This window comes from Balaenoptera borealis (genome assembly GCF_965194805.1).
Source record: "Balaenoptera borealis genome assembly, chromosome: 18".
Taxonomy (NCBI): Eukaryota; Metazoa; Chordata; class Mammalia; order Artiodactyla; family Balaenopteridae; genus Balaenoptera; species Balaenoptera borealis.
The window spans coordinates 22,126,720-22,141,861 of NC_138877.1; the positions used below are offsets into that span (position 1 = coordinate 22,126,720).

At 36.7% G+C, this 15,142-nt stretch overlaps 1 protein-coding gene across 9 annotated transcripts in view; it reads right to left on the reverse strand.

Annotated features, from left to right (window-relative positions):
* ZC3H13 (zinc finger CCCH-type containing 13) overlaps window positions 1-15,142 on the reverse strand; it is an 87,213-nt gene that overhangs the window by 21,379 nt on the left and 50,692 nt on the right. For 8 of the 9 annotated variants that reach the window (XM_082365260.1, XM_082365266.1, XM_082365264.1 and 5 more), the window contains 3 exons: window positions 10,972-11,282; window positions 7,843-8,307; window positions 1,981-2,172 (listed from right to left, as the gene is read on the reverse strand). In XM_082365260.1, coding sequence (XP_082221386.1) covers window positions 1,981-2,172; window positions 7,843-8,307; window positions 10,972-11,282 — 968 coding nt within the window. The remainder of the gene's footprint in view (window positions 1-1,980; window positions 2,173-7,842; window positions 8,308-10,971; window positions 11,283-15,142) is intronic. The other variant, XM_082365265.1, reaches the window with a different exon arrangement.

Here is a 15,142-nt window from a genome sequence, read left to right on the forward strand (position 1 = left end):
CTGTGAAGAACTAACGGGAAGATTTAAATTCCTGAGCACAGAACAAGGTCCTGAACACATCTCTACCTTCAACCTTTATCTATCTCCCTTTGCTCACCACACTCTAGTCACAATGATCTTATTTCAAACTCTAGGACATACTAAGCTATTTCCTATCTCAGGGAATCGGCACACGTTCTTTCCTCTGCATGGAATGTTTTTACCCTCCAATACTTGCAATGCTAGCTTCTTCCCTTGCATTTATGCCTCTGCATAAATGTCATCGCAAATTTTTCATAAGCACACTATCTGAATAAAGTAGGTCCCTCTCATCCTTTATTTCTATCTGGATCCCTTGTATGTTTCCTTGACAGCACCCAACAATCACTTTTCTTTTTTCAGGAGGGATATCGTCCCCTTTATAAAGTTCTACAAGCACAAGTGTTGTACTCCAAAAACCTAGCAAAGTGCATGGGTACTCAATAAACATTTATAGAATATATCATTATCAAAAATATATTTCTCTTTCAATCATACAACTGATATTTATTGAAGTAGTTACAGTAAAATAAAATAAAAAGGGAATAAGACTTATAGTCAGAAGACCTGAGTTTGACTTTTAGCTTTAGAACTTACTTCTCTAACACTGGAAAAATCACTACCCTTCTCTTAGCCCAAATCTCCTAAAATATGAAACATAGATTCTCTTATCATACCTAGACTCACAGATATTGAAAGATAAAAGGATTTAAAATATACATTCTCTGACTTAATATTATAAAGAATATTTGATTTAATTTGAGCCCACTGTGAAGCATCAATGCTCAATTCCCTACTCCATCAAGTCTTGTACTATATTAATCTCAGCATTACAGCAAACCTTACTTTAGTAACCAGGCAAGGTTAGTAAGACCTTCATAAGGTCATAAATGTTTAAAGGCCCTAATCTGTACAGAATACAAGCTTGTTAAAGAAAGTACTTATAACCCTTCTTAAATGCCTTCTAGTATCTTGCTTCAAAACTGATTTAAGGGACTTCCCTGGTGGCGCAGTGGTTAAGAATCTGCCTGCCAATGCAGGGGGACATGGGTTCAACTCCTGGTCTGGGAAGATCCCACATGCCACGGAACAACTAAGCCCGTGCACCACAACTACTGAGCCTGCGCTCTGGAGCCCATGAGCCACAACTACTGAGCCCACGTGCCACAACTACTGAAGCCCATGCACCTAGAGCCCGTGCTCCGCAACAAGAGAAGCCACCGCAATGAGAAGCCCCCGTACTGCAACGAAGAGTAGTCCCCGCTCGCCACAACTAGAGAGAGCCCGCACGTAGCAACGAAGACCCAATGCAGCCAAAAATAAATAAATAAATAAATTTATTTTTTTTTTAAAAAAACTGATTTAAGAGATCATCTAGTAGAGTAACAGAACATTTTTAGCTTAAAATATACAAGAATTTAAAATGAGCTAAACCAAGTATTACATACTCTCAGAAAGGAACACGAATAAAACATTTCTCCAAACAACCCCCAGCCCTATCTTCATCAGTTTTTTCTTGTTTCTCCCTGGCAGTCCTTACAAGACTGTGTATCACAGCTAGTGAGTGAGTGGCCAGGATACTCAGATGAGAAACTTTACCTCCTGAATCAGAAATACCTGAAATGTCACCCAAGCATCTATATTCTTTAAAACATTGTGAGCTGTTTGGTTAAGGTAAGAGACATACAGCAAGGCACCTTAACTCTTGCAGTATGCAAGTACCTACTAATTCAGTATCTGCTCTGTTACCAAGTAGGTACTGGTAGCTAGCTATTTACATAATCTCTCCTAAACTAAGTAAAAAAGGAAGATTATATGAATAAGTATAATAATTTAAAATGTGTCAACAAGCAAAAGTCTTAAAAGATACTTTGTTAAAAAGTAAATTGATAATGGTTGAAAAAAAAAACAATTCTCCCAATCGATGTTGGTCACTATTTAATAATATTTCATTCAACAAACCTCTCTCTCTGTTGTCACGACGGTCTCTCTCTCCATGTCTTCTCTCAAAGGAAGAATCTCTTGCTTGATCTCTGTTGTCTCTTTCAGGATATCTGTCTCTTTCAGGATAGCTACTTCGAGTTTCCCAGCTGTCATGATAGTTGCTAGTACTACTGTGACTATCAATTTGAGAACCTCTTGTGCCTCGACTTCCTAAACAAAGGATATTCACACAAATATTTAACACGTACACTTTATTCAACAAGTTGTCAGTCACAATCTTTCCTCCCAAAAACATATAAAGATACGTGGGGTTTTTTTGGTTTTGGTGGTTTTCTTTGTATTTCAAAGTGTGGTATTCATTGTCAAAAAGGATATTAAATGTTGGATCAGAACACCCAAGGTGTCTAATGACTGACTTGGGTAAGCTAAGTCCCAGTTTTCCCTATCTATAAGAAAGGACATGTAATGGAATCATAAAGCAAAGAGACTCATTTCAATTAAGCCAAAAAACAACGAAACAAAAAATAAAAACTATTCATTCATATCTAAATCACAGAAATATCATAAAAATAATTAAGGATATGGATATATTGCATTGACTACAGTTTATAGTGAAAACATTCCAATACAGAACCAAGGTACTTTGTTGACAGTAGGTGGTACCTGAAATTTTTCATTAAAAAATTGGGAAATGAATGTTCACAGTAGTAACATTTTAGAATGTTCACAGTAGTTATAGCCCCAAACTGGAAAGTACCCAAATGTCTTTCAATGGGTGAAGGCTAAACAAACTGTGGTATATCCAGACCATGAAATATTACAAGGAGCAAACTGCTGATACACACAACAACTTGGATGAACCTCAAGGAAATTGTGCTGAGCGAAAAAGCCAATCTCAACAGCATACATACAGCAGGATTCCATTTATGTAACATTTGTGAAATAACAATTATAAAATGATGGACATATTAGTGGTTGCCAGGGGTCAAGGATAGGGGAGGGAATTTGAGTGTGGCTATAAAGAGGTAACACAGGGAGTCTTGTGATGATACAGCTGAGTATCTTGATTGTGGTGATGGTAATACAAGGCTACACAGACACTGTGGAAAACAGTGTGGAGGTTCCTCAAAAAATTACAGAACTACTATATGATCCAGCAATTCCACTTCTGGGTATAGAGCCAGAGGAACTGAAATCAGGATATGAAAGAGATATCTTTACTCCCATGTTCACTGCAGCATTATTTACAATAGCCAAGACATGGAAGCAACCTAAATGCCCAATGACAGATGAATGGGGAAAAAAATGTGGTTAAAAAAAAGTGGTATATACATATAATGGATTCAACCTTTATAAAGAAGGAAATCCTGCCAGTTGCAACAACACTGAGGAACCTGGAGGATATTATGCTGAGTGAGATAAGTCAGACACAGAAGGACAAATGCTACATCGTATCACTTATATGTGGAATCTAACACAGTCAAACTTATAGAAGCAAAGAGTAGAATGGTGTTGCCAAGGGGCTCCGGGGAGGGGCAACAGGGAGGTATTAGTCAAAGGGTACAAAGTTTCAGTTGTACAAAATGAGTAAGTCCTAGAGATCTACTGTACAGCACAGTGTCTATAGTTAATAATACTGTACTGGAAACTCAAAAATTTGGTAAGAGGGTAGATTGTATGTTAATAGCATTCTCATCACACACACACACACACACACACACACAAGTAATAAAGAGTGTGAGAAGAAACATTTACATGTTAATGGCACAGACTGTGGCGGTGGTTTCAAGGGTGTCTACGTGTCTCCCAGCTCAGCAAGTTGTACATATTAATGGTGTACAGCTTTCTGTATGTCAACACACCTCAATAAAGTGGTTTAAAAAACTGCATAGAGCTACACACACACCTTACATATAACAGGCTTTGAGCACTGAAAGAATTATAGCATAATTCTAAATATTTTAATGGGGGTATTTTAATAATCAAAATATCTGTAAAGAATATTTTAGTAATTAAAGACCAGAAAGAAGAAATTTAAAACATTTTTTAAAAAGACTACAAATGGTCTACATATAACATCGAGGAATGAAAAGGTTAAATTGTCAGAACAGATGCTGCTAAGAGAAAATTAGTAAAAAAGTTATGTCTGAGGATACAACTCAGAAAACGAAAGAAAGATACAGAGATGGAAAATCTGAAAGTTAAGAATCAAGGAAGACACAGTGAGAAGATTCAACATATGTCTAACTATATGCTATTTAAATAGAGAGGTTGAAAGGATAGAATAAGCTATATCATACAAATACTAACCAAAAGAAATCTGTGAGTGGGATAATATTTTTAGACCAAAAAAACACCATTTGGGATAAAGAGGATCATTCTGTAATGATAAAAGGAATAATTTGCCTTATGTGTACCTACTAGCAACGCCTCAAAATATTCAAAGCAAAAATTGATCAAATTACACAAAATCAACAAATTCAAAATGACAGTGGAAGATTTAACTCACATCTCTGTAATGATAGAAAAAGCAGACTAGAAAAAAAATTAAATGTAGATTTGAAAGCATGGTTAACAAACTTGATCTTAGAGATACACCCTTCATATGGTGCAACCATTAAAAGCATATGCAGAATACATGACAACTGACTGATGAGCCACAAAATAAGTCTCAACAAAAACAAATGCCAAAAGACTGACTTCAATCTTCTCCGATGACAATTAAAATTGGGGTAGGGGATTTATTTTTAAAAGCATGACTGGAAATTTAAAATCCTATTTCTATACAACTCATGAGTCAAAGAAGAAATCATACTAAAATTCAGAAAGTGTTTAGAACAGATAAATATTATTAAACTGTCAAGAAACAGATAACTAGGGCTTCACTGGTGGCACAGTGGTTGAGAATCTGCCTGCCAAGGCATAGGACACGGGTTCGAGCCCTGGTCTGGGAAGATCCCACATGCCGCGGAGCAACTAAGCCCGTGCGCCATAACTAGTGAGCCTGCGCTCTAAAGCCCGTGAGCCACAACTACTGAAGCCCGCGCGCCTAGAGCCTGTGCTCCGCAACAAGAGAAGCCACCGCAACGAGAAGCCTGTGTACCGCAACAGAGTAGCCCCTGCTAGCTGCAACTAGAGAAAGCCCGTGTGCAGCAATGATGCAGCCAAAAATAAAAATAAATAAATTTATATATATATATATAAAAATAACATCATTTATACATAAATTGTTCCAAATAAGAGAAAAAAAGAAGCAACACTTTCCTACACATTTTATATGGCTACTATAACTCTGATCTCCAAACCAAACAAAGACAATATAAAAAACAAAAGCTATGCAGTGGTACGGTGGAACCGGAGAGCCAACTGTGTGCACCTCTTCCCATGTCCACACTGAGTGACATTAGTAGCTCAAAATCTGCTATGGCAGGAGTAATTTATACCATGGAAATTGGCATTAGCTACAAGCCAGGGCTTTTATCCTGAAGAGTAAGTTGTTAAATATTTACCATCATACCATTGATTATATGCCAATCTCAATTAAAAACAAAGATGCTTAATTCAAAATTAAATTTTAACACACCTATTTTAGAACTTTTTTAAAAAATGAAATGTGTATTTATCTTAGAAATGCAAGAATAGTTCTAAATTTTAAAAAATACATTAACATAAGTAACAAGGTAAAAGAGACTGACTATATGATCTCAAGACACAGAAAAGCAGTCATGATAGAAGCTGTCAGCTAAGTTTGGAAAATTAGGAGACATCCTTAACACAATAAAAAGCATCTGCTAAAAATTTACAAACACCATGCTTAATGGTGAAATGCCAGCAATAATCCTTTAAAATCTGAAACAAAGCAAAGACGCCCATTATATCACTTGTAGTAAACAGTTCATTGAAACAGCTGCTCAGCAGGTTACTTGACAGTAAATAAATAATACTCAGAAAGGAAGAGCCAAATCTGTTCCCATACATAAATGTTTAAGAGAATCTAATTAGATCTACTAAGAAAATACAGCAACATCACAATGTAAGATTAGTATAAAAATATTAATTACCATTTCCATACACCAGCAATAAGCATCAGAAAAAATGTTTTAAAATATATTATTTGGTGCACCTGTACACAGTTATTCACTTAAGCAGTATTCAAAAACAAAAAAAAAGATTAGAACACCTAAATATATAGGATTTATTAACTTTATGGTATATCCTACAACATACACTATGCACCCTTTCAAAAGGAGGTGGCTATTTACCAAGTTGACTGATATGGAACCATCTCCAAGATTTTTTTTTTTAAATAAATTTATTTATTTATTTATTTATTTTTGGCTGTGTTGGGTCTCTGTTGCTGCGCACAGGCTTTCTCTAGTTGCAGCGAGCGGGGGCTACACTCTGTTGTGGTGCGTGGGCTTCTCATTGAGGTGGCTTCTCTTGTTGCAGAGCACGGGCTCTAGGTGTGCGGGCTTCAGTAGTTGTGGCACATGGGCTCAGTAGCTGTGGCTCGCAGGTTCCAGAGTGCAGGCTCAGTAGTTGTGGCGCATGGGCTTAGTTGCTCTATGGCATGTGGGATCTTCCTGGACCAGGGCTCAAACCTGTGTCCTCTGCACTGGCAGGCAGATTCTTAACCACTGCGCCACCAGGGAAGTCCCCAAGATATTTTTTAAGTGAAAACAGCAGGGTATAGAGTATATAGTTGTGTGTTTTTTTAAAATAAAAATATTTTTTTAAACTATATTTGTAAAACCAGAGGAGAAAATGAATAGACATATACATCTGCTTGTGTAGAATATTCTTCAGGCGGATACATACAAAATTGGTGAAGGAAGGAACCAGGTCAGGGATAGAAGGGAGGCTTTCACTATACATCCTTTTGCAGCTTTGAAATTCTGAACCATGTGAATGCATTATTAAAAAGAGAGAATTTTTTTTTTAAGTACCATTTACAATGGCAACAAAAATAGAGGGTACCCAGGAACAAAACATGTACAAGACCTTAACAGAAAAAGTTACAAATCAATAAATTTAATGTATGTGAAATAAAAATCCAACAGTTTTTCATGAAATTAAAAAAAAAAAGACAACTCATTTTTTAAATGTATATGAAAAAGCAAAGGGCCAAGAAAAGCCAAGACAACTACGAACGAGAAGGTGAGGGGCCTTCATCTTAACATGAAACTGTAATACTGACCAGGATAAACCAACAGGCCTCTGGAAAGAGTAAGAGTGGTCACAATTCTGCAGCAGTGTTTTGGGGAAGGGGAGTGAAGTGGGTGGAGGAAGAGAGAGGTCAAAGCTAACTCAGTTAAGGCAGTTTGGAGACAGTCAAGACCATATAGGTAGGTAGTTATTGATGATAACGGTGATGGCAAATGCTTTTTAGAGGAAGATAAGAAAAATGGCTCAAGATCCAGATAAATGATGTTTTGAGGTGGTTCTGAAGCAAGCACAAGTACTAATGAATACACAAGTCAGTCACTTCTGACACCATCAATTTTGAAAGCCCACGATTTAATCCCATTTTAATGATCATTTTATCTATATACCTGTTTATTAGAAATTATTTCTTTTTGATGCTACTTTTTTGCCTGATAGCAATTTTCTTAGTGTTCCACATTAAACAAGATGGTAGGCATGACTGGACATAGTTCAACCAGGAGGTCTAAGTCAGGCCCCATCTATCTTCTGCTACTGTAGCTAATAATTCCTATTCGGCGCTTATAGGGAAAATCACAAATTCAATTAATTGAAAATTACTTTGACAAAGTGATAATGAATGTCAGAAATAATATCTTTAGAAAACAAATCTTAGGAGGTTAATAATTTCTCTATGAACATACAACATACAGTTCACTGACAAGTCAAAAACCTTACCCTTTTCAGGTAACTCTGGACCTCTTCCCCTACTTCTGCCCATCCGATCATTCCTAATTTCACTTCGAGACTCAGTTCTGGACTCATTTCTTATTTCAGTGCGAGAACTTTCTTCTCTCAAATGGTTTCTGCCGTAACTTCGGGATTCTTCCTGATATGCGTCCTCCTTTCGATGAGCATCTCGACTTTCACGGTCCCTGTAGTCGTGGGCATCACGAGTAGACCGAGAATCTCTGGGATCGCGGCTCTCTTTGTTATCTCTGCTGTAATCTCGCATCTCCCTGGAGTCCCGAATGTCTCTGGAGTCTCTTAGTTCCCTTCGGTCTCTAGTATCTCTGGCATCTCTCCGATCCCGACCATCTCGAGGTTCTCTGTCATCTCTGTGGTCTCTAGAAGAGCTCTGATCCTGTTCATACTCTCGTTCTTCTCTTGTGTCCTTTTCTCTATCCCTTTTTCCTCTAGTCTCTGTAATGCAATTTTGGAAATACACTGTAATTCACAAAATTTTAGGAAACCAGACGATGTATTTAATACAGAGCTTTAAATTTTTTAATACAATGGTAATTCATACTCTTTACAAAAAATAAAAGGAGAAAACATGGGCAAATGAGAAAAATAAAACTATCTGTAAGCTAAAATTCCAAAGGTAATTTTATTAACACCTGGATTATTTGTCTTGATTGGATAAACTTTGAACACGATCTTCTCGATCTTCTCACATCAACGTACCCATACTTACAAATCTTAAACAACTGAAACAAGTAAGTTGATCTATCAATGATGGCCTACTTTTTAGAAATCACTTTTAGATCCAGAGGCACAAGTGACTTTAATCATCTCTACCAAGTATTAGGCCAGACTAGAGCACACATGACTACCTCCAATGTACTTAAGCACTTGAGACTAGCCTACAATTAGTATGCTGGCTGGTAAACACATACGGTTATTCACCCTTTCTCTCTCTCTCTTATTTATTTATTTTTTTGAGCTATTTAATGAAATCACACTCCTGTCTCTAAAGAGTTTTCTACTTAAGGCATTTTCTAACATTTCATAGAAAAATTTAAAAAAATAATTTCAGTTTTAAAAAAGCTGGAATGAACCTCAATAGTTATTTAATCTAAACTTGTCATTGTATAAATGAAGGAACAGAGGCCCAGAGCTTAAATGGTTTAGTCAGCCCCGTACATCATAGGAATTTGCAAAGATTAGAAACTATTCTTTAGAGATGCCTAGAAAAGTATAAGTTGATTACAGCATAAATCTGATATGAACTGAAAGAATTAACAAGAGACCCTCAAAGAACAAACCCTGTACTTTTTATCAGATTCCTTCATAAATTGCTCTTACACTCTGGAACAGCCCCAAGATCTGAGGCTATTTTAGCAACTGTAGCAGCTCTTGGTCGAGGACATTGTAAATTTACCTATGGCTAGGTCCACAGACTTTCTCTGCCCAGTATCCACAAGACCCCCTAGATTCTCATCAATAACTCAATAACTTATCTCCCCTGCAACATAACTGCCCATATGCCTACATCCATGAATGCCATATAAGGACAGAAGCGCTAGGCAAGAATCTGACAACATCCCCATCTCTTCTTGTGCACATCTATCCCTTCCAGTCCTCCTCCAGTACCAACTGTGCCTAGAAATTTGTACACTTAGTATTAGATTCTCTTTTTATGATACCCCCAGCTGTCTTTACGAATACATCTAGTTACTATATTTTGTTCTTTACCTACCTCCCCATCCTTTCACTAAAATTATTCTTATTTCAAAAAATGACCTCTACATAGAGAGGAATATACACGTACTACATTTCTTGTATGGAAGGTTAAAGAAGCATCCTCCTTACAAAGAACCTAAAAATGTATGGTTTATTATTAAAAGGATTCCTCCTATAACATAAACCCCTCTTACTACAAAAAGCATTCCTATGAGACTCAACTGCATACTAAATTTCCCCTTCATTAGTGTGTTTAATAAATTATGTTTTGAAATAATAGTTTTCATTCAGTAAGTAGTCACGAAATATATACTATATTCCCAGTCAACTCTAGTTGTTCATAGATAGGTATAAGAGAATTTTCCCATCTTACCAACGTTCCATAAATACTGCTATGCTGATCTGATTCCAAAATCATGTACACAAGGAATAATTCTTTAAAATAGGTGCTCTCTCCAGTCCCTACCTATGCATCCATCATTTCTTGAATAAAATAACTTGCACTGTTGATTGGAAGAGAAAAACTAACTTCGACACGTTTCATAGGTGACTGCTATACGATACTCAAATTGTGACTTTTTGTCAGTCTTGTGTGGGGTGCAGAAGCATGCTGTACGATGCTTTAAAAATGCATATTAAACAGAAATGTTGTTGCAAGTCAGCAAGTATTGTATTTCCTGAGTACTCATTATGTTAAAAAACTAACTCAGGAGATGTTAGGAAAAACACTTGTTAAGTTAAAGAAACAAGGACAAGGAGCTTAGATAAGAAATACAGAAAGAGATGAGAGCTAATAGATTGTATTGCCAAGTTTTGATGATAACAACATCTCAGCGTCAACAGAAAATAGCAAATTCAAAGTTAACATAATTCTCAGGGATCTAGAAAGGAAAACTGCTTTGCTTGACTTCTTTGTTGAGTTAGACCTGGAATACTGATCACTTGGTTCACACTGACTTTCTGAACATTCCCCCAGCCCTCACCTCTTTGTCAAAATATTTCTGATATGTTCAAACTCTGCTCCCTGGTTTGCTTTTCTTTCCTTCACCTCTGTTGTTTTTAAAGAATTAGCTAAGCAATTAGACTGATGCTCTAAGAATCATACCATTCCAAATTTCTAGAACTTGAAAGTACTCAAGTAAAACATCATAACTAAAGAAAGGACCAACTTAGCATACATATAAATGCCCACTTACATCTATTTAGTAGCTTACATTTCCATGTCCTTCAGCACCTCCTATTGCCCTCAAGAGCTATCATCCATGTGTTACAGAGATGTAGTATAACACAGTTCTCTTCTGTCCCTTATTTTAACAATAAATCTGAACGTCCATTGTTTTTAATAAAGAAAATATTCACTTAAAGAACTCTAAAAAAAAAAAACCACAATAGAGTATTTACCTTCCCTCCTTTCATGACGCCGATCATGAGACTGCGAAGTTCGTTCATGATCATGCCTCCCTTTTTCTCTCATTGGAGACCGATGTCTTGGGGGACTTTGCTTTCTCTGAGGAGAAGACAGGGAGTGTGAAGGATAGGGAGAAGCAGAGCGGCGTAAAGGTGGAGTTACTGTCCTCTGATAAGATGGTGAAGGAGTTCTTTTTCGGCGAGGAGAAGGAGAATGTCTTTGAATAGATGATCCTGATTGTGAGGAAGATGAGTGATGTCTAGAAGATATAGGAGAATGATGCTGTCCTGCTGGGGAAGTGGACCTACAAAGAAAGCAACAACAATAAAAAAATGTGTTCAAGAGCTTTCATTTCTAGCCAAAGGAAAATCTTCTTTAAAAACAAAGAAACAAACAAACAAAAAAACCTGAATGTAAAAGTTAAAGCTAAAAGTGTGAGTAATAATTCCAAGATAAATTTTAATTCACAATGATGTAAAATCATTAACAAGTTGATTTTTAAAGATCTGACTGATTTTGAAGTCAGCTTGAGACAACCGTTCGAGATGAGACATACACTGCCCTTCTCCTGAGTTTTGGCTCCAAGGCACACTCCCCTTTCCAGGTAACATTCTCCCTGAGCACAGATGGTTCTTACTCTCACGTAAAGTATGGAACTCACTCTTACCAGAGATAATCTCTGACAGTGTAAATAGGTATTGGAGGAGGGAACCCACAAAGAGCTAAAGAGAAAACATACTAATAAGATCTAGATAGAAAGTGGGTGTAAGAACGCCTATTATTCAGGGCTGTGGGAGAAGGGAAAAGCTATCACCAGCTACGCCAAACAAAAGTTTGCACTGCCTGGGCTGACATTTAGGATAGGGAAAGAAAGCTGGAGTTAAGGAAAGGACATACTGTCTATACTGTCTTTATCTTAAATAACCTGCCTTCACTCTTGGGCAGCACAAACTGAAATTTAGTTCATAAGCTTTGGTTTAACTGAGGCTTCCTCCGCTGCCTTCAAATCATCTTCTTTGACTGCTGCCAGAGAAATAACTTATAAACTCATGAAGCACATCTGAATCACTCCTATAATCTGTTATGTCTTGGGCTGTGTCTACAATGAATATGCAAAAGGTGTGTGTGACGGAGAGCTAGAATACACACATTTGGGCAATAACTAAAAAGAAACAGGACTAATGTTTAAAAAATAACACTTCAGATATCACATGCTCAGATAAGTATCATATTTCTCAAAGTAATCATTTTGAGGACAGATGTTTGTTCAAAAAAATTATGAGTTCCTGTCAAAATATTTTAGAATTACCTTCACTGCCTATGATAAATATTTTTTTAACTTCCGCAATGTTGGCAAAATCATTATTAATCCTAAACCAGGATTCCTCAATCTTGACACTACTGACATTCTGTATTCAGTAATTCTTTGTGGTGGCAGGCTGTCCTGTACATTGTAGGATGTCGAGCAGCATCCCTGGTCCCTATCCACTAGAAGCCAGTACCATCTCCCTCCCACCCCCATTCATGCCGATAAAAAACTACTCCAGGTATCTCCAAATGTCCCCAGAGAGGTAAAATCAACCCTGGTTGAGAATCGCTGCTCTAAACTATGCTGTTTATAAATGATGCCTTAGTAGAACTTTTATCAATAAAAGGTTTAAATCTATAAAATACATGTTACTGAGTCAGGAAAGTGGTCAGATATATAGGAAAGAATTTTGCAAAACAAGAAATTAAGCAAATAAACAAAATCACCTTTTGGATAATAGTTGACTTAAAAAATAAAAGTTAGCTAACTACAACACCACATTATCCTAAACATTATAGTTATTTATGATTCTGCAGTACTTTCATGCTTTTAATAAAAATTGTTACTCCTTTCTCACATAAAAAAAATAAGACATAAACCACCATAACTTAATTGAGTCTAAACTGAAATTTATTTACTAACAGATATGAGTACAAATGCTCAATGGGTCTTGCCCAAATTTGGAAAACCATTTATGACCAATGGCTATTCAAATACTGAACAGAAAAATCACTGCAAGACTGAGAAATTCTAATTTGACTATCGTTTGGTGCTTTCCAATTTCAATTTCATTAGGTTCTAGTCAGTTTGGAAATACCTAAACTGAAAAAAATAAAGACTGTGGCTCTCCACTGAACTGACATGACATTTTGGTTAGTTCTGAGTTTATTTCTGAGGTATACTCAAAATTGTTCCAGGAATGTCTGCAATACCCTTTGGCGATTTGTTCACAAAACTTAAATAAAATAGTTCATAAAACTATCTTTTAAAAACACATTACAGTCTAATCACATGTCTATTCCAATTTGGTGTCTATAACATGGAAGAAAAAATTTCGGTTCAAGCTTACATAATCAAGCTATCATAGTAAGGACAGAGCACCAATGTGTTGTCACGTTACGGCTTCAGCATTTTAACCATATTTTTCTTCCTACTTATCCTTCAGGGAAAAAAAAAGTTTGTTGATTTAATCATCCATTATCAAATGAATGTTTGTGTCCACCCTCCACCCCAAATTTATATGTTGAGGCCCTAACCTCCAACGGGATGCCGGAAGGAAGGGAGGAAGGGAGGGAGGAAGGAAGGAAAAGAGTCATTTTGATTCACTGGACAAATGTTAAGTGAGTACCTTTTATGCTAAGCATTATTTTTGACACTGAGGATACAGAAATGAAGAAGACAGACAAAATCACTAACAAAATAATAATGATGATTATAATAATATTAACAATAGCAGGTAACATATGCTGCTACTATGTCCACAGCATTGTTTTAAGTGCTTTACGTATATTAACTCATTTGGTCTTCATGACGACAACCCTATGAGGTAACTGAAACAGAGAGGACTGAAAAACAGTCTATCTTAGTTGCAGAGTCCAGGAGTAGCCCACCAACAACAAAGAAAGCCAATTTCAGCTAGTTAATGCAACATACAAGTCTATACAACAGAGTAATGAAGTGTAAACTGTTAGGTCCAAAAAAAGTACATCGGGGGACTACATTAGGTGCTTGGTAAAGAAAGGGCCTTTACTAAGAAGACGGCTTTTGAGCCAAGAGCTGAAAATTTAAGGGAAAGAGCTTTTCACGCTGAGGACTCAGCAACCACAAAGGAGGCAGGAGGGATGGTGATATATAAAAAGAACAGAAAGAAGACAAGTGTAACTACGATTCATGGGAGAATGAAAAGTTCATGAGAGAGGGTCAGAAAGCAGGCAGGGGACAGAGGATATGGAGTCTTCTAGGTCATGATAAAAGTTCAGACTTTATTCTAAGTATAAAAGAAATCACTGGAGAGTTTTGGGCAGGGAAGTGTCATTCAGAAATTGAGCAACTTGCCTAAATAACTATGAAAGACAGAAAGAAAATGCTTCTGTGTGATGATTTGTTTTAGACCTAGTAGCTTGCTCTCCCTTTGCAGCAGGTGATTAATACTCCTCAGAAGGGGAATCATTTCTAACCGAATGATCTACAGAAACTAGAAGAATACTTTTGTTGTGGGAATCTTTTGAAAGATGTCTCCTCCATAAATAAATGGTACTTGAAAAACAGATTTGATTCAAGCAAACTAGTAAGAAGTACATAATACAAGTAAATCTAAGCCAAGTACTAATAATTTTGGTTCAATTTCATTTTTGCATTTATGTAGAAATGAATTAATTTCAAAAACCTCAGTCTAAGAATGGAGAATAATGTTAAGATAAGCATTATTAGCACATTCTTCAATGATATTCAAGTCCAGAATTATGTGCCATTTAAATATAATAATTTTTCAGAATCTGGTTCAAGAGCCTTACATGAACTTGTTCAATCCCACGACTTGAGTGAGCTAAAAACTGCACCTATCGTTGTGACCAAGAGTCAGAAGAGACAAACATCCAGTATCCCTGGCACATGGGGAGATTGTTTTTAAGCTCTAAGAGAGTTGGTATTCCAAATGCAATAAAGCCCAGAAACAATATACACCAGCGTAACAAATACGAAGACAGCCGGCTCCTATCTTCTAACTGGCGGGACAAGTTAAGCTTATCACTTTCTCCTGGGACAGGATGGGGTGATGAGGAGATGGAGAGGCCCAGCCCCTGCCAAGAAACAGCAAGCAATCCAGTCTTGGGAAAGAGGGAGGTAAAGAACGGTTC